General features: G+C 39.5%; 1 protein-coding gene across 2 annotated transcripts in view; it reads left to right on the forward strand.

The window, feature by feature from the left end:
- Positions 1–24,968, forward strand: part of CLIC4 (chloride intracellular channel 4) — a 60,573-nt gene that overhangs the window by 22,456 nt on the left and 13,149 nt on the right. For both annotated transcript variants that reach the window (XM_008148073.3, XM_054721277.1), the window contains exons 2-4: positions 7,645–7,754; positions 14,387–14,512; positions 23,249–23,355. In XM_008148073.3, coding sequence (XP_008146295.1) covers positions 7,645–7,754; positions 14,387–14,512; positions 23,249–23,355 — 343 coding nt within the window. The remainder of the gene's footprint in view (positions 1–7,644; positions 7,755–14,386; positions 14,513–23,248; positions 23,356–24,968) is intronic.

Below are 24,968 nucleotides of genomic sequence, written 5' to 3' on the forward strand. Positions count from 1 at the left end.
CAGTAGGTCTCCCAGCTTCCGTTCTTCATCAGCTCCATGCCCCCAACCTGTTTTCCATATGGTAGGTAGCAAGTGTTATTTATTGTCTGAAAATGGAAATTGGATTTTATGCTCATGTCCCCACCCACCAAAAGCCTTCAGTGGTATCCCATTACCCCATTCTGTAGTACCCCCTTCCCCCCAAGCTCCATGAAGTCAGGAATGTGTTTTTTTTTTTCCCAATTTTTTTTATTAAGGTATTATATGTGTACATATTTTACCATTGCCACCCCCCCAGGAATGTGTTTTTTACTTGGCATATACTTTGTTACTGAGCACTTACCACATGCTGGGCTATATTTTAAGAGATTTTCTTATATTAACTCATTTAGGCTAATAATATCTCTATGATGTAGATATTATTCCCCATTTTACGTGTAAGGAAACTGAGTCGCAGAGATGTTAAGTAATATGCCCAACATCACACAAGTGGTTAAGTAGAAGAACCCCTGTATTAAACCAGGCACTCTGCTTCCAGAGTCCTTGCTGTTAATCATTGTGTTCAATGACTTCTTTCTATACAGTAGGTACCTGGTAAACGTTTGTTCAATGAATGAATAAATTGTTCCCCCTGTAAGCATCAAATTCAAACTCCTTAATTTGGTCTAGAAAGTCTTTCTTGGTCTGGCTCCTGCCAGTACCACTTTTCTCTCATACTCACTGTGGTCTAGTTGCATTGGCTCTTGGCATGAGTGGCTCTTTCTCATTCTTTAGGTGTAAGATCTTTTATGACCATGTTATCTAAAGTCGGTACTCCTTGTCTTCTCTCTCAGTACTTATTGCAGTTTATAATTTTTACCTAGATATATTAATTATCTGTTTCTTCCAGTGCTTGGGAGATAGTAAGTATGTGTGGCATGTTGAATAAATACCTCCGGGTCCTGGGAAGATGTTCTGTGAAGGAGAAGAGAGCCCGTAGCTTGAGCTTCAGTGGCAAATGCTAACCAGACCACTGAAATCCTAGATCAAAGTCTACGTGACAGCCCATGGAAAACAGAATTAGTTTAAGCCCACCAGAGCCCTGGAATGGCTGTATCTCCTTCAACTTCAAATACTGGAGTTTTCTTTTTTCATTTCTTACCAGAAGTATTTTCATTCTTGCTAGTCTTAATTGGAGATAAGTGGTGATATTACTTTGGGTGCTTATGATTGTGAGTAACAGCAAACATCACCTCAGATTGTCTTTAACCATGAAGGAAATGGAGGTAAGAAAGAAGTGTAGTAGGAGGACTGGCTCCCTTCTTTGTGATTCTCTTGGCTTTGTCTTCTTTTAGTGTTGGTTGTAGCCTCAGGCTACTATCAAGCTGGCCACTGCAGCCATAGCTTTCACATCCCAGGGTTTTCTCTTCCGAAGATTTTTGTCTTAAGAGTGAGAAACTTTTTTGCAGGTCAAACAGGACCCCGTGATTACTCCTAAGTCACTGGCAAGAGGAATGGAATTGTCATGACTGGCTTAGACTCAATCAGGATTTACCCCTAGAATTGGGGGCATTGGGCCATCATCTCCTTGTCCATCGGGGAAGAATGGATGCCTGATCAAAAATAGAAGTTATATCAGGAAAAAAAAAAAAAGAGAGAATGGATGTTGGGCAGGCAACTATCAGAGTTTGCTGTAGTGGCTTCTGTGGTTTGTTAGCTCTGTCCCAAAGTGATTTTGAGGCCTAATTTAAAATTCTGAGAAAATTATTAACCAGAAAGATTTAAGGTTCTTCTATACTGATAACCTGGAACACGTTCTTTGTAACTCAGAGGCTTTTATTGTTAGCAATCAATAGAAAGCTGATGAATAGTAAAGCAACTGCAGCAGACGTTGTCCTATGAAAAGATTTTTTAAGAAGATGACACCTCAGTGAGTTTATAGTGTAGCTGAGGAGATGCAGTGCAGAGATATGAATAGTAAAGTAATAATACACAGAAAGCACAAGGCAAGTCATGATTGTTAAATAAGTGGCAAAGGCTTGCTATTCCCTGGGAGTCTGTAAGAGATGTAGAATCTTGGGCCCCACCACAGATCTACTGAATCAGAACCAGCATTCTAACAAGATCCTCTGGTGATTTTTGTTGACGTCAGAGTTTGAGAAGCTGGAATCGAAGTTGAGAGGACAGGTAATTGATTTGGGCTGCAGTGATTCTTGGGGATGAGACTTGAACTTGACCTGAAGGACAGGTATACCAGTGGGCATTTCAGATGGAGAAGAATGTGATTTTAGTCACGTAAGTGTTCAGATTTATGGAGGGGATAATGGAATAGTGGTATGGGTCCTCAAGAACATTGTTGGGGAAGTTCTTCTAGGAAAGGAGGAGAGAGAATTTTGCAAAAACTCATTTGTGAACACTCTTGTACACATACTGGCTTTCTTTAAAAAAATTAAACTATCGGTTACGTTAGGTTATCCTATCTAATAAAGAGGGAATATGCAAATTGACTGTCACACTGTCACAAAGATGACGGCACCCACAGCGGAGGCGGAGGTTTCCTTAACACAAGATGGCTGTGCTCACAGCGGAGGCTGAGTACCCATAACGAGCCTTAACGAGTAATCAGCAGTAACCTGAGGCTGCGTGGCGCTGGGCTGGGGCAGAGGACCTGAGGCTGCACTCCCCACCCGGTGGGGCTTGACAGGGGACCTCAGGCCATGCCCCAGCGCCAGGCCGGGGGACCTCAGGCCGCGCCCCCAGCCCAGCGGGACTTGACAGGCAATCTTAGGCCGCGTCCTCCTCCCGGCGGGGCTTGATGGGGGACCTCAAGTCACACCCCCCGGCCCAGGCTGGGGGACCTCAGGCCGTGCCCCCCACCCCGGCACTGGGTTGGGGGACCTGAGGGTGCGCTGGGGGACCTGAGGCTGCGCCCTCTGCCCGGTGTGCACCGGGAGACCTGAGGCTGCACCCCCCCACCCAGCGGGGCTTGACAAGGGTGGGGCCAGCCGGGTCTGGATCTTGCCCAATGGGGGTGGGGCCGGCTGGGTCTGAGTCTTGTGCAATTTTGAGGCACTGTGGGTGGGTGGAGACTTGACTGGCAGGAGGACGATTTTCATATACATTTTACTAATTTCCTTTCATCTCTGACACTTCTATTATAGAGAAAGGGCAAATAGCAATATTAAAATATTTCCTCTAATCTTCCCCCCCCCCTTTTTAAAAAAAATATATTTTATTGATTTTTACAGGGAGGAAGGGAGAGGGATAGAGAGCTAGAAACATCGATGAGAGAGAAACATCGACCAGCTGCCTCCTGCACCCCCCCCCACCGGGGATGTGCCTGCAACCAAGGTACATGCCCTTGACCGGAATCGAACCTGGGACCTTCCAGTCCGCAGGCAGACGCTCTATCCACTGAGCCAAACCAGTTTCGGCTCTAATCCCCTTTTAATGTGCATGAATTTTGTGCACCAGGCCACTAGTTGAATCATAATTTGGTCATTTACTAAAGGAAACCGAAACATAATCTTTTAAACTACTGGAAGATGAATTATCTCTTCTATTCAACATATTTAACGATGGATAGTTGTGGGAGGAAGAATGTGCTTTAAACAAAGTTATTTTTCTAGACCATGACATTTAACTTAAAAAATTGGCTAAATTGTGTATTTTAGCTATTTCCTTCAATAGTATCCAAGCAACTTTGAATCTTGATGACTTTAGCAATAACTATAGATTTTAGTAGATTATTTCAGATAAGTAAGGGCTTCAACTGAAGAACAGGTTGTTAGGCCTTGAGTTCTTTCTGTGCAAGAATTATCTTTAAAGTTAGGTAACATTTACTAAACTCTTACCATGTGCCAGGAACTGTGTGTGTACCTTAACTAGTTTGATCCCCATAATAAAAGGTGTATGAAGTCAAGTTTCACAGATGTTAAGTAATGTTAAAATGAAGATTACATAGCTAATAAGTAGTGAGGTCAGGATTCAACTCCAGGTTTGTCTGATTCTAAGCCTTGTTATTTCCCACCCACTCTGCAGACCCTGTAGAAGGATAACAGCTTATTAAACAAACCTTTAGACTCTAGACCTTGGTTTCAGCATGTGTGTAGCAAAAACCAAAGAAAGAGATAATAGAAGCCAGGTGACTACCCATTTATCATGTTGTTTTGTGACTTTTAAGTTAATCTAAATCAAAGCAAGCCCTTTTGTGTATTTAGATAGCTAATTAGATAGAATCCACACTAAAGGTTAAATGAGGTCTTTAAATTTTGAGTGCATTTTTTTTTTTTTTTTGGCAACACATTATTTTATACATTTTCTAGAAAATGTGTCAAAGGAAATGATTTAATGGTCAGGAGCCCATTCCTACCTTCAGAGGCAGCCTCTCTTTCCCCTAGTCATCATCACCCCTCACCCATCACCCCCAGTCCCATAAACACAAAGAAAAAGAGAGGAATGAAGTTGAAGATCTTGGGTGTTTGAAGATCTGACTTTCTATAAACTGCTTAAGCTGGGTTTTCTAAGTGAGCAGTTCCTTAACTTTGAATTAGTAAAACATTAAAATATTTATGGCATCTACCACTGACCCCTTTTCTGCAACGTAGGAGTTAATCCAGCAGTTTCTGATTAAATAGTGGTATTAGGAAATTCCAGAATTACGACAGAGGTCCTGATGGAGGAGGGCGAGGAATAATTGTGTGGGAGGAATGCCAGACAGCACGGTAGTCAAAACTGCCCCCTTTATAAGAACAAACCCAAATGAATGCTAATTCATCTTTTATCTGGAAATCGGTGATTATTTCTGTGTCAGTGGGATTATTCAAGTTTTTGCTTTGATTATTTGGGTTTTCTGATTTTTAAGAAAAATTATAGACATTAATTTTTTATAAGATGAAATTATAATTTTAAAACTATATAGTCTAAATTAAAGTCTTGTCCAGTATATGTATATTTATACTTGTAATTAGTGTCTATATATTTTGAAATCAGCTTTGTTGAGGTATAATTCATATAGACCATACAATGAACTCATTTAAAGTATACAATTCAGTTGTTTTTAGTCTATTCACAGAGTTGTTCAACCATCACCACAGTCTAATTTTAGAACATTTTTATCATTCCAGAAAGAAACTTTGTACCTGTTAGCAGTTACTCCCTAACTCTCTTTCTCTCTCTCTCTCTCTCCCCGCTATAAGCCCTAGGCAACCTCTAATTTACTTTCTGTCTCTATGGATTTGCCTATTTTGGACATTTCCTCTAAATGGAATTATGTAGCCCTGGCTGGGTGGCTCTGTTGATTGGAGGGTTGCCTGATACACCAAAAGGCTGCGGGTTTGATCCTGCAACCAAGGTACGTGTACTTGATTGGAATCGAACCTGGGACCCTTAAGTCCATGGGCCGATGCTCTGTCCACTGAGCCAAACGGGCTAGGGCTCAGTAAATATTTTGAATGAATAATAGGACTTATGTTACTGTACCTTTCTGTGCACGGATGAAGCTCAACCAACTGAGCCACACCCGCCTGGGCCCAATTTAATTATTTTAACACTGCTGTGGTAGGCAGTTTGGGAAGTTGTAGTTAATTTTATAGATTAAGTAAATGGTAAAGGATGACGACCTTTAGTCAGACTTACACTTTGTTTACTAAACTTTTCTGCTTTTTCAGTACGTCTCAAATTTGGTATCCTTTTTCTTGTATTTATGCTTCTGCTGGTAACCGTGTTAAAACTTGGAGAAAAACAAAAGCAAAACAATGATAAAAGTGGGTTATCTAAATAGACACAACCTTGTGTGAAAATATTAATCACCATGCTATTTAGAAAAGTAGTGTGTTAACTTTTTCTGATCTGTAATAGACTCATTTGTATGCTATCAGTGCTCCATATGTGTTTGGATGGTGAGCACCTTCAAAAAAGCAACTTTGATTTTCAGTTTGTTATATAATAGGATGACTTAGTCCTAAAAAACTGACTTGTGCTCTAAAGCAGGAATATTGCCCAGCTGGCATGGCTCTGTGGTTGAGTGTCGATCTATGAACCAAGAGGTCATGGTTCGATTCCCAGTCAGGGCACATGCCAAGAGGTCATGGTTCGAATCCCAGTGGGGGGCATGCAGGAGGCAGCTGATCGATGATTCTCTCCCATCATTGATGTTTCTATATCTCTCTCTCCCTCTCCCTTCCTCTCTGAAATCAAAAGAATAATAAAAATAAAATAAAATAAAGGAATACTGTCCTAACCTTTTCACACCAGTGTTCCTCATTGTGTCCAGCAGATGCCTTACTTTGTGATCTCCTTGGGTGTCCTGGGCCTCACCCTGGGAATTCTTCTGAAGCAGAATCTCTGGATGTAAGGCACAGAAATCTTCATTTTAAGTGTTTTCTCTAGGTTATTCTCAATCACTCTAAAGTTTAAGAACTAGAACTTCTTTAGGAAGTAAATTTTGTGTAAGTTGCAGTATTAGAAATTAATAAGATTCATTCTGGCTACAATTTTGTTTCTGATAAAGAATGATAAATTTTTTCCCTCCAAGCTCAGTTGTAACAATCCCATACAGTGTGGTTAGGGTAGGGTTCTGGGGTCCTTCTATGCCTGTGTGTGTTGCTGGTTATATTATGGGTAATCAGCTAACTGCTTTTATCTTTTTACATCCTTCTGCCATCCCCCTCACCCCCCATTTCACCATTAGTTAGGAATTAATGACTTAACTGGATATGAGTTTTTTTGAGAGTTACTTCAGGATAATGAACAGTACTCTTACCAGCATCCTTAAATGACTTGTTGGAAGTTATTTCTGGCTTTATCCATGGGTCTCATGGTGAAAAGGGCTGTGTTGGGCCCTAGCAAGTGTCAGAATGTTCTCTGCCAGCAGCTGGCTCTCTCCAACCCCCACTTCCCATTCCCCCTCCTTCCTTCTTTTTAAACTTGGGGCCCACGTGATGGAATTAAAGATTTGTTCCACTCTGATTTTTAGGAAAATTCTACTTCATTGTTGAACTCGGTGAAGTCAACTGCTGCATTCATTAATTGGATTACAAATGGCTTATTGTAAAGCTTTGTTCTTCTCTCCCTGAAGGAATGTGTAAACAGGATATGTAATTTTTATAATGAATATTTTTTAGAATGGGGGGAGGCTGGCAGGTAATTTAACTCTTTGGACACACCTACAAGTTTCCCTTTATATGTTGCCCTGTAAAGAATATTATCTCAGAACAATACATGAGTTGCATTTTATAAAACCCATGATAGACTTTCTCTTTGCCCTGGGGCAAGGATATATGTATCCCCTAGGGACTAATTAGACCTGTGCTGTCCTATTACCCACATGTGATCTGACCATTTAAATTGATTAAAAGTAAATAAAAATTTAGGTCAGTTGAACTAGCCACATTTCAAGTACTCATTTAGCCACATGTCACAAATGATTAACATATTGGACATGGTCATAGAGATAACCCTATCATTGCTGAAAGTTCTCTTGGACAGTCTATTCTAGACTGGCCATTTTTAAAAAGAGAAAGAGGCAAATGAAAGAGCAAAATAATAAAGACCCGAATTTCCACCCTTCCTCCACAGTGCAACACTTCCTGTCTTCTTGTACTCCTGATTAAAGCTCAGAAAAAGGTCCATTATTTTGAGTGTCATCACGTTGACCTTGTTTTGATGTTGGTTTCTGTTTCCCAGGCTGGCAGCGATGGTGAAAGCATCGGAAACTGCCCCTTTTCCCAGAGGCTCTTCATGATTCTTTGGCTCAAAGGAGTGGTATTTAGTGTCACAACGGTTGACCTGAAAAGGTAAGACGTGGTTGCGTTGTCTGAGTATATGTACATTACTTTTTTCAGCTTGATCCCCTCCCTGTCCCTCACTTTGCTCGCCATATGTTCTCTAAAGAAAATTTATTGTATTAAAGTTCAGCTGATGTGTGGACAAATTTAACTTGTATTAGGTATTATGGTAATTCACAATCAGTAAATTGCATGTGGCCACTCAGTCTTTTTAGGAACTCGTTGTATGTTTACCGAACATTTCACGAGCAGCACCAGGAGTGAAGTTTTGGTGTGGATGCAGTGGAATCTGCCATTCCTGTGTAAACATGTGTCTGTGAAGAACTTTCTAAGCTGACAGCTTCTTGATCTCAAGTTTGCTAAACACGGGGCCTATATATATAATCCGGATCCTTAAAGGCAAGAATATCAGATTTTAGGAGGATAAATACAGCTTGGTCTATTTTATTTAACCTCCTTTCCAGGAAATAAAATGGGATTTTTTAATAATACAATTTCCACCATATTTGGTTAAGTATTATTGTAAAATAAGAGCAATTATCCCTGGCAGTGATGGTTCTTGCTAGTTGAAGGGTTGTTTCTAACTTTTGCTGTAGAGCCTAGTGGAGAGGGAGAAGGCTGAGAAGAGCCCTTAGAGATAGTAAGGTCTTTTTTTTTTAATATATTTTATTGATTTTTTACAGAGAGGAAGGGAGGGGGATAGAGAGTTAGAAACATCGATGAGAGAGAAGCATCGATTAGCTGCCTCCTGCACACTCCCTTCAGTCTGCAGGCCGACGCTCTATCCATTGAGCCAAACTGGCTAGGGCAGTAAGGTCTTTTTACTGAGGAACTCCTGTTCCTCCTGAGGTGAAGAACATGCATACTTAAAAGAAAAAAGATTTAAATCAAGGGTTAAGAAGAGTGATACCAATAGACAATCTAGGACTCAGCAATGGAAATGGAAATGTGTTCCTCTTGACACAACATGGTTTGCTGCTTATTTTTAAGCATATCAGTCATGAACAGTGTTCAAGAAAAAACTATGGACAGGCTATCACTTAATGGATGGCAGAATTCCTCTATGTTATCCCTCTGGGCATCACAGAGGGAGCGTTTTGTGAGAGCTGTGAACTTATTCCCAGTTCTAGGTTAGCATTCCATGGGACACCTGTCAGCTCCTTACAGTTTATTCCTTACCTACTGCTAGTGCACTTGAAAATATGCAGACTTAGAATTTATTTATTGAAAATAAGCCATGAAATCTTCCAGGAACCACAGTAGTTATGTTTATGAATGTAGAGAAGGCCTTTGGGGATAGTAAGAGTTAAAACTACAGGTTCTTTGGAAGACCTAGCTCGTATCGGACAGAGCTATTGTAAGAATGAAATAATTCATGGAGTTATCCTTCGATTACTGTTTTTTTCCTACATGCATTTGCAAAGAAGTTTCCCAATATAACTTCTAAAAATAGACCATGCTGCCAGGCACACGCCCTGACTGTGTCTTAAAATACATGTATTTCTCCTATTCCATTTTTGGGTTGGAGCAAGTGAGTTGACTGCCATGCTTCCAGAAATCCTTCCAACAGCTCAGCACAGGGCTCGATTGTGGTGCATACCAGTCATGGTGCCATGAACGATGACCGTCTGGTTCAGGAAGGGACTTAACACATAATGGCTATTTCAAAGTCATTGATTTCACTTTTCACTTACAAACTTTTTAAAAGGCGTTATTCCTGTAAGTTGGTTGATACTTGAGCATATGTTTAAGTGTAATGTACCCTGCATGTCAAAAGTGACACATGGGCCCCCAGTGTGGCTCACTTGTGGGAGCATCGTCCTGTACACGGAAAGGTGGTGGTTCAATTCCCCGTTAGGGCACATGTCCAGGTTGTGGGTTCAATCCCCATCTGGGCTTGTATGGGAAGGCAACTAATTGATGTTTCTCACATAGATATCTCTCTCCCTCTCCCCCTCCTTCCCCCTCCCCCTCCCTCTTCTCCTCCTCTCCCCCTCCCCCCTTTTCCCCTCCCTCTCCCCCTCCTCTCCCCCTCTCCCCTCTCCCCTTTCCTCTCTCCCCCTACCCCTTTTCCCCTCTCTCTCCCCCTCCTCTCCCCCTCCCCCTCCTTCTCCCCTTACGGAAGTGACACATAGGAAGTACAATGAAAAATTCAGGGCCTCCTGTTAGAAAATACTCCCACTCAAAGAAAGGTATTTTATTTCCTAGGGCTTTTTGTAAAATCAACTGAGTACACTAACATGAGAGCCTATATTTTTTAGTTTTCTTTAGAAATCTTAGGTCTATAGTATGTATGTGTGTGTGTGTGTGTGTGTGTATGTGTGTGTGTGTGTGTGTATGTGTGTGTGTGTATGTGTGTGTGTGTGTGTGTGTATATATATATATATATATATATATATATATATATATATATTTAAAAATGGTTCTTAAGGGCAATTGAAAATATACAAGCAGTACATGATAATGAGTCCCTCTACCCCTAGTCATCAACTTCCTCTTCACAGATACCATTACATTTAGAGTTGGTCTTGCCCTAGCCTGTTTGGCTCAGTGGATAGAGCATCGGTTCGATTCCAGCCAAATGCACATACCTGGGTTGCTGGCTCAATCCCCAGTGGGGGGAGTGCAGGAGGCAACCGATCAATGATTCTCTCTCATCATTGATGTTTCTATCTGGCTATCCTTCTCCCTTCCTCTATGAAATAAAATAAAAAATAAAATAAAAAATATATATATATTTAGAGTTGGTCTTTATCCTTCCAATCCTTTTCTATGAGTTTACTCATTTATAGTCTTTAGTTAGATTTCAAAGAGAAAGTGAACATTGGCTCAAAAAAAAACACAAACCTGTAAAATTAAATTGTCACAGAGGAATACAGCATCCTATAGTGAAAAGTACCTTTCATAATATAGTCTTAACTAGGACTGATTATAGGAAGCTGTGTGGAAGAAAATGCCTATAGTGCTTATTTTCCTGCTTTTTTCTGATTCATTGCCTAATTCCTCAGTGAAACGTGGTGAGCAATAGAACTTTCCTGAGAGCTATTTAAAAACCCACTCTGTGCTCTGAAACATTATTGTTACATGACATTTCATCCATAAAGATCAAGCCAGTTCTGGCACAGTGTGACACGTTCTCTTTGAATCTCAATTGGTGTTAATGACTGTGCCGGTGGTATTCGTGTGCCCTGTGAAACTTGGAACAATCTCCCATCGCTCGCCTGCCCCTGCTGCCTTAATGCTTTAGTGGGAGTCATTTTTAAACCTAATTTTCTGTTCATGCTACAATTGCATTACAGAACTTTGGGATTCAAAACAGTGCCCAAGCTTCAGGAGAAATTTGGGTTTTACATCAACCACCATTTGAACAAAAACTTCAGATAAATAAGTGAAAATATTAAAATTTGGGGCGAATGTTTAGAGATGTTGTCACATGTTGTCAAAGGGGAGCGACCGTGCACAGTAGCAAGTATCAGGGGTAGAGACCTGGTTGTGTTTGGAGAGAGCCCTGGGACCTTGGGCAAGCGTCTCATTTTTAAATTCAGGAAAAAGGAAGGGAATCATTAACTACCATTTCTTCAGTCTATTATGTGCTAACCATTGTTCAGGGTACTTCTTACTACTCTCATTAAACCATTTTCAGACCTGCTACTGAATGTAATTATTATTTTTTTAAATAACACTACTACTATAGGGTCTTTCTGGCTGACAGGTTCCTGGCAGCGACCAAGATCTTTATTTGAAGACTTACACTGTCTTCATTATGCCCAGAAGTTCATAAATCAGAGATTAGCATCTTTAGAGCACAGATAAACCTGAGATGTAGGCAAGGAAGAGAAAGAAGAAAGTACGAGAACAGGGAGAGGCAGAGAAAGAAAAAAAGAGAAAGAAATTGAGACACTGACTTGGCAATAGCTGGATGTGGCCATATTTTGTCACATATTTGTTGGGGTAAACTCTGGTTTTGAGAAATGAGAGTAGAAATGATAACTTTTAAGAAATTAACTTTATTGTAAAAGAAGTGACATCTGCTGTTTTACTAATGAGTAAAAATCCCCCTCCGTGGTATTTTCTGCGAAGAGAAAGTAAATTGGAGACCACTTTTTTAAAGTCTGAGAAATAAGTTTCCATTTCCTCATCCCCACCTTAAACACTGAAACTATTTCCTCCTTTGCAATGTCATTACTGATTTTCTTGTTTTAAATGTCAACATACCAAATTGTAACATATTATGTGAGTCAGACCCACATGTAAGTTGCCATAATAATGGCATAAAGGTTTAGAACAGTGGTCGGCAAACTCATTAGTCAACAGAGCCAAATATCAACAGTATAATGATTGAAATTTCTTTTGAGAGCCAAATTTTTTAAACTTAAATTGTATAGGTAGGTACATTGTTACTAACTTAATTAGGGTACTCCTAAGCTGGCCTTTGCTAAAAACTAAAGGGGCCAAAGAGCCGCATGTAGCTCGCGAGCTGAAGTTTGCCGACCACTGGTTTAGAAGATTATGGTAGTTTAACCTTTCACAATTTAGTAATAATTTAAGATGTTACAAATGAAATGATAAAATAATAGTTCTGCATATCTTAAAGGGCCGTTATAAACTTAGAACAAAATCTGATTTCAAAATAGATTCCTTACATAGTTTGCTTTCATTATCATGTCTCTGTGGTTCTAACTTTCTGAAAACAGCTTTCAGCAAGTTGAGAGGTCAGTGTGATTTCCAGATAGTTCTTCAGAAACAGCCGTGTGACTGAGACACACAGAGACTAAATGGGATGGAACAGGCCAGCCTTTTAGAGATCATCCATTTCCTACTGCTGGCCAGTCAGGAAAGGACAAACTCCATTCTTCCCCTTTGTAAATTTGATTTGAGTTAAGAAAGCCCTGTTAATTCTAACAATTCAAGATGTATGTCTCACCAATGCATCCTGAATCATGTATATCCCGTGCGCACGTGTGTGTGTGTGTGTGTGTGTGTGTGTGTGTGTGTGTGTGAAAGAGAGAAACACATAGAGATAGTCAGACAGAGCGGGAGAACTTGGCTGCCACGTGGCTTTATGTTGTTTTTCAAGATAATTTCAAAGATGATAAACACTGTTGAGGCCACTAAGAGCTGAATTAGAAATATGTTAGTGAATATTTTTCTAACTCTGTTACTAATATAAACTACTTGTAAACTGTGCTAATAAAATCTGTTAAGAATCATAGAAGCTGTATTTGAAACCTTTTCATGGGTGCTGTTTTGTTTTAAAACAATTGCGCCACAAACCAACATTAAAGTAGACAAAAGGATCAGCAGTATACCACATTGATCAAAATAAATAAAATCCTTTAACTGATTGAACTGGCACAAATAGATAAATGCTTGGTAACTAAGATCTGGTGTGTGTGCTGGTGAGTCCACAATCCACTGTTAGTGGCTTTACTATTAGAAAGTAGCAAAGCTAGTGAAGAATAAGTAATAGGAATAAATTGAAATAAATAAAGGATTTGTGATGTTAACTTGTTTTTGCTCATTTGCTTTGTAGTGTCCAGTATTCTCTTGATTTATGTGAATTAATACTATGCCTTGAAACTCAGCACCTTCAAAAGGAAAGGGGAAGTTCTACATACTTAGTATTTTTTTCTCCATTTAGTGAGTCAACTAATTACAGACAGGTCATCTTTAAGAGTCAGCTTCGGTGTCCTGTGGCTATGCTGCACTCCTCTTAAACTAGGCAGCTGGAACCGAGCCACCAGCCCCACGTCCCCCAGTTGTTGCAAGTGTACCCAATTAAATTTTAATCGACGTTAAGCCTCTTAAGTTGCTTAAAGTATTAGCTCCTGTAAGGTTCCTCCTTTTCATTTCTTTCGTTCTCTCTCTGTTTATTATTTGTTTGTTTCTCTTTATTTCCTTTTCTTCACCTAGGAACAAAATGGGAGAGAACAGAATATAATTTTTTATCTAAAATATTCCTACTATAAAAAAAAAAGGTCTACTTGATAAGAAACATTAAAAATAAAAATAAAATCCAGCCCTGGCTGGTGTGGCTCAGTTGTTTGAGCATCATCCACTGTACCAAAAGGTTGCTGGTTGATTCCTGGTCAGGGCACATACCCAGGTTGCGGGTTTGATCCCCAGTTGGGTACATGTGTGAGGCTCCCAATAGATGTTTCTCTCTCACATCTATGTTTCTCTTCCTCTCTTCCCCACTCTCCCTTCCTCTCTAAAATCAATAAAACATTAAAAAAAGAACGAAAAAAAATCCCACAAACATTGAAGTATATTTTTTGCTCTTATCTGAAGGCATGAATTCTGTGTACTTTGCTTTTCCTAGATATGTCACTCAAGGCAAACGTTTGAATGAGTTTGACTGAATTGTTCATTATTTACTGAAGGCCTTTCATGATCTAAACCAAAGATTTATACATTTTTAGCCACTGCCTATCAGTTCAGTTTCATTTATCTCACACTGCAGTTCCTGAAATGTTAAGTGTTTAGAAAGCATCTGTAAAATGAGCCTTTGTGGGTCAAACAAAACACCTGAGGCCTCAGAGTGCCAGGTGAGAACTAGAAGTTGAAGAATCTTCGATTCTCTTTGCTTGATGACTTGATACACCTTCTGTCCAATTTTGACCACTGTTTTTGCTTAACAGGAAGCCTGTAGACCTGCAGAACTTGGCTCCTGGGACCCATCCACCATTTATAACTTTCAACAATGAAGTCAAAACGGATGTAAATAAGATTGAAGAATTTCTTGAAGAAGTCTTATGCCCTCCCAAGTGAGTATCAAAGAAAAATGCATGGAAATTCTTCCATCTCTTTAAAGCTTTGTCTTGACTGGTACTTGAGTTAAATTCTCACAGTGTTAAGTTGGAATGACTAGGACTTCTCTTCATTTATTATAATTAATTCTGCACAGATGTCAGAATTAGGTAGGAAGCTGTAGATGTCATGGTGTAAGTAGGTTTGGAGCATGTGAGATAGGTCAGGAAAGACTGGTTATTTGAGGGATATTGGTTCCAAGTTGAAAGAGAAGTTTAGGGAGGAGAAAAGAGGGGAAAGACAGATTTAAACTGAGCCCAGCCAGGGTGTATAAGCAGGTGTGTGGTGCAGGTTGCTGGGGATTTCTTACCAGGTCATTTCAAAGGGAACGTTCTGAAGCTACCACCCAAGGGAATTGACTTTTTAGACTGTGTCCCTGGGATTAATTTTGTATTTATGTACTTCTTTGAGGTGTTTGTTCTAGATCCCCAGGTCCTACATGGTTAACAGTTTTGTAGTTCTGTTTCCTATAATGTGAAGTACAGTTGTAGACTAGATGAACTCTCATGACAACTAGCTAAGTTTCAGATAGGCAGTTTTGCATCATACTGTAATCTTGGCATAGGTTTAAAGCATTACTGAATTCTTTTAGGCTTTTCCAGTTTCATTATCTTCAAAACTGAACCCACTCCACCCCCCTCCCCCCTTTCAGGCTAGTTACCATCATTTATCTTCTATATCCAGATACATTTCCCAGAAATGGGATTATTGAGTCAGAGGTTTCCAAAATAACTAATGACTCAATATTCATTCACTCACTGTACAAACAGTTATTGGGCAACAAAATCCTGTGGACACAATAGTGAATAAGACCTAGTTCCTGCAGCACAAATATGGATGGTGGTAGTGCTGGTGGTGGTTTGGGAAAGTGAGTGGATCAACTGTAACTGAAAAATAAATGATTAAATGGCAAAAAGGAAAGAAAGTGAGTGCAATCGGGAAAGGCTTTAGAGATTACTTGAATTAAACTTTAATTTTAAAAAAGTGGCATTCAGCAGGTGAGGGAAGGAGTGGCAATCATTCTAGGCAGAAGATTAATTTTGTATCAATAGTGTTTCTTTGGGAGACCTGAGGTATCTAACCCATCTTCCATTGTGAACAGAATTGGCCTCTGTTTAGCAGCATTGGCCTCTATACTAGCTTAAAATTTCATTTTCTTAGTCCTGTATTATAAACGCTTATCCTCTGCCTTCCTTCCTGTTTTTCTAAGAGCTTCAAACTTCTTTTACCTCTACTTATCAGGAGTCCAAACCTTCCTTCCATCCCCAGTAAAGTTTCTTCAGACCAACACTAATAAAACTGTATCTTGACTTTTCCTCCAGACCTTGTATATAAGCAGAATACCAGTAAATCCAAACTGGGATCTTTGTATTTGTAAAATGTAAATTGTAGGTTTATACATATCAGTAAGGAGCTGTTATGACCATATATCCAACTTAGTAGAAATAACTTATGAAAGAATGTTGCATCATAGAACCTACTAGATCCCTTTTTAATTCTTAAAAGTCTGTCAGCCCCGAGGGAAGTTCCACATTTGTCTGCTTGTCCTCAGACAGTAATGAAAGTGATCTTCCTCTCCTGTAACTGTAGATCATTGTACCAACATTAAATTATAAACAGAGGGACAGTTTGAATGACTTGCCATCCGCTGTGAAGAAAACTGTATTTTGTCTGCAGTGTTTAACGTGTAAATTCTCCCAAGATAGTTGTTTTTAAAATCAGTATGCTGATACCTTTATATACCATTTCAGTCAAATGGACATTTTCTTATATTTTCATATAATCTTCTTCATCAACAGCAACAACAACAAAAGTAATTTTTATTAGACCTTCTTGTTGTTTTTCTCAGAGGAAATGGACATTAAGATAATAGGTCTAATATCAGCATATTCTGGTTTCTTGACGTCCAGTCCTCTGTAAGACATCGGTTTTTGAATTGGACCATGGAAATAAACATTTTCACTTTGCTTTTTATATATAGAAACTTCAGCCTCATTTTGTTTGGATGTATTCATAGAGATACATTAACCAGAGATAGTCTTTTCTTTCAGTTTAAATAATTTAATTTAAAACTTGGAGATCTTTCTGTTATACAGGGTTCACAGTGTGCTAAATTCTCTCTAAGGGTAATTTCTTTGTTTTTATGTTATAGATTATAATCTGAAGAGAGTTTCTAAATAGTTTTATAATTCACTTAATTTAGAAAGGAGTGTTTTGATGTTGCTAATACCTCTGCTGTTCTTAACTAACATTCAAGTACCATTATGTGCCTTGTGTACAGTGCATTATGGGTTATTTTGTGGATTATCTCAATCCTCTCAAAGACTTTATGAAGAAACCGAAGATGAGTAATCCAAACTATTTGTCTAAGGTTAATAATGGTGGCAGAGCTGACGTACTTACTTCCAAAGCCAGGTCTATGTAACTTCAAAAACCCATGTTTCTCCTATTGTCTTCTTTCTGATTCTCATTTCGTTGAGTTTGACTTTTATAAAAGAGGTAGAATGTGTCTTTAAGTGGGATTGTGCTTTAAAGAGTACCAAATTGAAGGCTAGCTCAAGCTTAAAGGAAGGGTCGAAGAGAAATCCTAGAAAATTTCCTTTACTCTGATGAGCAGGTTGGACTGAAGGTGGTTGTCAAACTGAATTTAATGAGTCCTTTTTAAAAAGTAGGTGAGGTTTAACTTCTGAGGCGCTTTTGTTTATATGCATTGCAGCAGCATGTTTGGATTGGGAACTCCTTCCCTTCCGTGGGCGCTGCGGCCCGTAATGTGAACTGCTCAGCAGGCAGCACAGTGGTCTCGGTCACGCAGAATCGTATTGCGAGGAGGACTAGGAGGAGGCGGGTTCCTGGGACTGTGGCGTGCGTCCCTCTCCCTTTCCTGTACTGTTCTGTGGCGTTCAGGCACCATCCTGCACACTGTCACTTAGAGCAGGTAGACGTTCAGGTCCTTAACTCTGGCTGATCCTCCTCACAAAATTGTAAGCCTTCTTGTTTCCAAATAGGATGAGGCGGAAAGGCAGAATTGTTCCACAAGCTGGTAGACGAAAATCTAGCCTTTCTAATAAATGGTTTTGGCATTTGATGATAATGAGAACAGAGTGTTTTCATGTGAGCACTTCTGATTTAGTCATGACAAATATAAATACAGGCAACTGTCTATTCTAGAGTTGTTTAGAATTTACAGCCTAACGAAAAGCTTAAATCAAGCAGCTTTTGCTGGTCAGTGTAACTATAGGTTTTAAGAAGAAACTCTCTCTTTTTTCTTCTATGAGGAAAGTGTTTATGTTTTTGTTTTTCGTTTCCCTTGCTTGAATGAAGGAACTACTTTGCCTCCTCCATCCCACCCCCTGCCCAAAAAAAGCTTTGAAACTTGGAATTTTAACTAAAGCAGGACTATACACTTGGCCAGGGGTCCTCAAACTTTTTAAACAGGGGGCCAGTTCACTGTCCCTCAGACCATTGGAGGGCCGGACTATAGTTTAAAAAAAACTACGAACAAATTCCTATGCACACTGCACATATCTTATTTTGAAGTAAAAAAACAAAACGGCAAAAACACCCGCATGTGGCCCGCGGGCCGTAGTTTGAGGACGCCTGCACTTGGCTAACTTACTGATAAAAGGATAGAAGGATAGAGAAAGCTAGATACTTTTGGAGAAGAGCTCTCAAAGGTATTATGAAGCCTTTTTAAAAAATGAGAAATACAGGCAATGAAAGTTGAATTTATTCACCTGGAAAGCTGATGAATATTACTATTATTATTATTATTATTACTTTAAATATATTTTTATTGATTTCAGAGAGGAAGGGAGAGGGAGAGAGAGTATTAGAAACATCAATGATGAGAGAATCATTGATCGGCTGCCTCCTGCACTCCCCCTACTGGGGATCGAGCCCGCAACCTGGGCATGTGCCCTTGACTGGAATCGAACCCAGGACCCTTCAGTCCACAGGCTGACGCTCTAGCCACTGAGCCAAACCAGCTGGGGCTGAATAGTCTTTTGGAATTCTCCCCTGCAACCTCCAGATAAATACCCTCAAGACTGAGGACCCAGCCAGGCCGGTGTGGTTCAGTGGTACATGCCCAGGTTGTGGGCTTGGTCTCCAGTACGGGGCATGCAGGAGGCAACCAACAAATGATTCTCACTCATCATTGATGATTCTATCTCTTTCTCCCTCTCCCTTCCTCTCTGAAATCAATAAAAATATATTAAAAAAAGACAAAAAAAAGACAAAAAAAAGGCTGAGGACCCAGTGCTGCTGTCTGTGTAGAGTTTCCCTCCACCTTTCCCCTCCCTCTTCCCTTGGGGACATTTTCCTTGTCTTAAGTTCCAGGGGCCCTTCTTTTGCCTCTGTAGCTTGTTTCCTGAGCTGATTTCTTCTACCTCGGTGATTTTCTTTTAAAAAAAAATATATTTTACTGATTTTTTTACAGAGAGGAAGGAAGAGGGATAGAGAGTTAGAAACATCGATGAGAGAGACACCGATTCAGCTGCCTCCTGCACACCTACTGTGGATATGCCCTTGACCGGAATTGAACCTGGGACCTTTCAGTCTGCAGGCCGATGCTCTATCTACTGAGCCATACTGGTTAGGGCTACCTCTGTGATTTTCTAAATAAACTTTCTCTTACAAAAAAACAAAGTTAAATTTATAAGGGTAATTTAATAAGCTGTATAACCAGACTTTATTCTTACATTAGTATGAGAAAGGAGAAAATAAATATATACAATCTTTCCTAAAATGATGGAAATATTATTAGCTAGTCTACCATTAATACAGAGTAAAGGACTAATCTAAAAGTCTAAATACCCTGGATGCTCATGTCCATTCTATGGTTGACACATAGCTTTTTATTAACTAGTTACCTTCCTTTTGTTAAATGTTAAAATGATTGTTACAATAATTGAAAATTATTGTTTTATCAAGCTATCTGCTAAAACTAATAATAATTGACTTAATAAAATCCAATGTTATGTTTTTTTATTAATATGTTTTTAAAATATATTTTTACTGATTTTAGAGAGGAAGAGAGGGAGAGAGAGATAGAAACATCAGTGATGAGAGAGAATCATTGATTGGCTGCTTCCTGCATACCCCCTATTGGGAATCAAGCCCACAACCTGGGCATGTGCCCTGATGGGACTCAAACCATGACCTCCTGGTTCATAGGTCAACACTCAACCACTGAGCCACACTAGCTGGGCTGATTTATGTTTTAACAACACTGCACCTGAGGAGAGGAAATACGTGTGTTTTAGTTTGGGAAAACGTTTAATTAATCCAGTGACTTTGGGGCTGGAAAATAATTCCTTTTAGGCAAAATGAAACATTGAGATGGTCTCTTGTAGCTGTAGTATTGTGTGCACATACACTTAATGGTTTGTCTTGGAAGGGAAAAACAGGGCATGTTTAACCTGCTTTAGAGACAGTGTTTTAAAAAATTTTTTTTTAAAAATATATTTTATTAATTTTTTACAGAGGGGAAGGGAGAGGGATAGAGAGTTAGAAACATCGATGAGAGAGAAACATCGATCAGCTGCCTCCCACACACCTCACACTGCGGATGTGCCTGCAACCAAGGTACATGCCCTTGACCGGAATCGAACCCGGGACCCTTCAGTCCACAGGCCGACACTCTATCCACTGAGCCAAACCGGTTAGGGCAAAAAATTTTAATAGTGTCTATTTCCATATGAATAAGGATATGCTGATTGACAGTCCTTCATTCTTACGTGCTCATCAAAACAGATCTCTACTAAGTGTGCTCATATAGAAATGCTCATCATTACATCCCAACACTTTGTACAATGCCTGACACATAATAGATAATAATTAGAATGTGTGTGTGTGTGTGTGTGTGTGTGTGTGTGTGTGTGTGTGTATATATATATATATATATATGAATAGTGAATATATACACGATCTGTAATGTAAGCCTGCCTTCCTGTAAGTTATTTTGAGAATTATGAAGTTTACTTCAGTAGAAAAAGTTGGTACAGCTAAATACTGGTTGGGGAAAAGAAGACTAATTTTGGAAACTTGGCTGGAGAAGGACATAAATGTGTCTGGGTAGGCACTTAGGTTCCTTGCACTATTTTTTTGTTGGCATGAGTCAATGAAGGTACTGTGTTACCAGCGCTGAAAGCATTTAAGTTGGAAGTTGGTTGTTTTTGTAGTCAAGGGAAACCCAGGGATGTTGAAGAAGGGATTAACTGTTACAGCTCAGGCAGGGAAACAAAAACATGTGTGTGTGTGGATAAGGTTTTCTATAGATAGGAGGAAATATATATATATGTATATATAAAAGCTCGGAGAAATTAATTTACTCTAATTGTTCACTAAAAATACTTAAATAACTTTGTTTATAAGAGAAATCTTTAAGCTTAAAAATTGAGAGATATTAACAAAGAAAGATAGCTTGAACATATAGATGTTCCATAGATATTTTATATTCTTCTTGCCCATATAGTATACTGTGTCCAATTTTTATTTATTTATTATTTTTTAAATTGATTTCAGAGAGGAAGGGAGAGATAGAAACATCAATGATGAGAGAGAATTATTGATTGGCTGCCTCCTGCACGCCCCCTACTGGGGATTGAGCCTGCAACCCAGGCATGTGCCCTTGACCAGAATTGAACCCAGGACCCTTCAGTCCGCAGGCCGACGCTCTATCCACTAAGCCAAATTGGGGGCTACTGTGTCCAATTTTTAGAAAATGTATTATTTCTTGCATTCAAAATAGTAAAGTGTAAAAAATATGACTATAAGAACTCACCTGAAACCACACCTTGCAATTGAACTAAATTTCTATCTAAAAAATACCTCATCTTCATTTTTAATTTAAAGAAAAGTGGTAAAACAGTACCTTAAAATATATAAATAAATCTAAATTATAGTTCAATATCAGATATTTTTCTAAAGTCTTACTGCCTGAAAGCCCATTTTCCGGGGGAGTTTGGGAGGGCCTTTTAGCTGATAAACCTTTCCTAAAGTGGTTCTATGAGTCTGAATTCCTTTAGCCCTGAGTCCCTGGAGCTGATGCAAGAGGAAAGAGCAAAGTGTTAAACTTTTTTACATCTACTTTCCAATTTGAGGAAAAAATATATGGGTATGTGTGTTTTAAATTGAAATACACATTTGTGCATTTTTTTTTTAATTTTATTGATTTTTTACAGAGAGGAAGGGAGAAGGATAGAGAGTTAGAAACATCGATGAGAGAGAAACATCGATCAGCTGTCTCCTGCACACCTCCTACTGGGGATGTGCCCGCAACCAAGGTACATGCCCTTGACCGGAATCGAACCTGGGACCTTTCAGTCCGCAGGCCGACGCTCTATCCACTGAGCCAAACCGGTCAGGGCCATTTGTGCATTTTTTTAAAGCTATTGTATCACTAATAACTTCTCCAAGTAGGAAAACTTCGTAACAGCACGACTAAGCACTTGCTAGCAAAATTCCTGACATCTTATTTTTCTGTTGCTCAGTGCCCCTTACAAAATGTAATATACGAGAGGTTTTGGAAAATCCTGAGTGTAGGGCGATCTGAAGTGAGTGATCTGCCTCTGGCTGTTTTTGTCCCTAACCCTCCGGTTGAACAAGATGCTGACAGCCTAGGCTTCTGCTGCTGTCAGGTTCTCTGGCGCTGCTGCACGGGCTGGCTCAGGGCACCAGACACCAAGCATCGGGCTAGCATTCCTATTTAAGAAAGCTCTATAGCTGGAAGAAGGTGAATTCTTGACTTTATTTAATTGTCATTACTCTAAATTCATGTTCAAATAGCCACATACCACTAATGGGATACGGAATTGGACAATTCAGATATAGAATATTTCCATCATAGAAAGCTTCCTTAGTGCCGCCCTAGGATCTCTTTCTAAAGTGCCATTGGCTTGGCACAAGTCTCTGAACAGGTAGACAGTCTCCTCAGCATTTTAGTTCGTAAAACATAGGTGGAGTGCGGATACCTTTTGATTGCCAAGAATATTAATACATGAACAAAAACACCGTGCAGAGCTTTGTTTCCTAAGGAAAAAAAAATCTTAAAAATATCCTAGAAAACAGCCTGACTGGCGTGGCTCAGTGGTTGAGCGTCGACCTATGAACCAGGAGGTCGGGGTTTGGTTCCCAGTCAGGGCACATGCCCAGGGTGTGGGCTCGATCCCCAGTGTGGGGCTTGCAGGAGGCAGCCAATCGGTGATTCTCTCTCATCGTTGATGTTTCTGTCTCTCTCTCCCCCTCCCTTCCTCTCTGAAATCAATAAAAATATATTTAAAAAAATATCCTAGCCCTGGCCGGTTTGGCTCAGTGGATAGAGCGTCAGCCTGTGAACTGGGAGGTCCCGGGTTCGATTCTGGTCAAGGGCATGTACCTTGGTTGCGGGCACATCCCCAGTGGAGAGTATGCAGGAGGCAGCTGATTGATGTTTCTCTCTCATTGATGTTTCTGACTTTATCCCTCTCCTTTCCTCTCTATAAAAAGTCAATAAAATACATTTTAAAGTTTAAAAAAGTAACTACTCTTTATATAAAAAAAAAATCCTAGAAAACAGATGATGGTATTTCTTAGAGTAATAGTAACTGTTAAAAGATGTCTAGGAACTGCTAGCACAATGATTTGTTGATTGAGGGAATTTATGTTAATGTATCTTTGGGGGATCTATAATACATTGTCACTTTTCCATTTAGGTACTTAAAGCTTTCGCCAAAGCACCCAGAATCAAATACTGCTGGAATGGACATCTTTGCCAAGTTCTCTGCATATATTAAGAATTCCAGGCCAGAGGCTAATGAAGGTAAAAAGAATGTTTGGATTATCACTGCACAAAAACAACAACCCCTATTATGAGAATGATTATAAATGAATACTTTGGAGTCCAGACATTCCCATATGTGTTAAAAACTGGCTTTCACAGTTGATCAGAGATTTGAGGAAAACCAGGTTAAGTCCTTAAATTGCTGTTTTTCTGTGTTTCTAGCTCGTGGGACAGTACCTAGCAATATAGTAGGTGTGTGGTAAAATGTTTATTGAGATAATTTGTTCTCATATTGTGTGAAGGGAGCTATGCAAAGAACTAATGGCGTATCAAAAACAATGGATTGATGGAGCTTAATTTAAACCATTACTAAATCTTGTTTATTGTTAGGTGCCAGCATTCTAAAATCAGCCTCAGTGGATTTTTGTGCTAATTACCCCTTACAGAGCAATTTTTGGATTTGCTCTAAGAGAGCCTTTAGATTCACCAGCCTTCCAAATTTCTCTGCATCCTAGGATTTTAATTTCAAGTCATATTTTCATGGTGAGAATGGTTTAGGTAATAGGGATGTGATTTTCTTTTTTTTATTAAAGGACACACTCTCATTATTTCATTCACCAAACTTATATTTGGTATATCGGAGGGAAGCCTCTTTGAAAGAGGTCCTTTTGTGTGTGTGATTTTTTTCTCTCCATTCTTTAAAAATTGAATTTTAGAGAGAGAGGAAGGGAAGCAAGATTGAGGGCGGGGGGAGAGAGAGAGAGAAACAGAAACATTGATGTGAAAGTGAATCAGTTGGCTGCCTCTGAATGGCTGCTTCCCGATTGCTCCCTATGGGGATCAAGCCTGCCACTCAGGCATGTGTCCTGATCAGAATCAAATCGCCAGCCCTTCAGAGCACGGGAGATGCCCAAGCAACTGAGCCACATGGGCTGGGCTGAAAGAGGTCCCATTTAATGAACCCGTTTAGCCACACCATTCACTAATTTCCCTTTTTCTTTCCTTGGGGATGTTAAGCAAACTGTATAGGGAGAGCATTCGTATTTAATTAAGACTTAACAACAATAACCAAAAAGCTAGCTCCTAAAGATTTTAATCATCGTTTTAATTTTTAAAATTAAAAATTTTTATTTATTGTTTATTTTTATTGTTTTTATAAATTTATTTTTATTGTTTTTATTTATTGATTTGATTTTGTTCCACTTATTTATGCATTCATTGGTTGGTTCTTGCTGTGCCCTGGCTGGGGATGGAACCAGCAACCTTGGTGTATCGGGCTGACACCTGAACCTACTGAGCTACCTGGTCAGGGCTCCACCAGAGTTTTACAGGGTGGGGAACGTCTGGCCTGCGGGCAGAGGCCCGTGAAAGCATTTGGTCGGGCCCTGCCAAGGCATTAGGGGGGAGTTAATTAAATGTTTGACCACATATAACAGGCTATTTTTTTAGGTTGATAATTTTGTATGGCCCGAAGATAATCTTACAAATATCCCAATGGCCCTTGGCAGAATAAAGGTTCCCCACCCCCGTAGGCTGTTGAATTTTTTTAACATATATTTTCCTATTCAAAAAAGAAATATATGAATATGTGAGATTTAAATATATAAAATATACATTTGTGTGCTTTTTGAATCAAAAGCTGTTTGTGTCAC

The sequence above is a fragment of the Eptesicus fuscus genome, chromosome 9 (assembly GCF_027574615.1).
Source record: "Eptesicus fuscus isolate TK198812 chromosome 9, DD_ASM_mEF_20220401, whole genome shotgun sequence".
NCBI classification, from domain to species: Eukaryota; Metazoa; Chordata; class Mammalia; order Chiroptera; family Vespertilionidae; genus Eptesicus; species Eptesicus fuscus.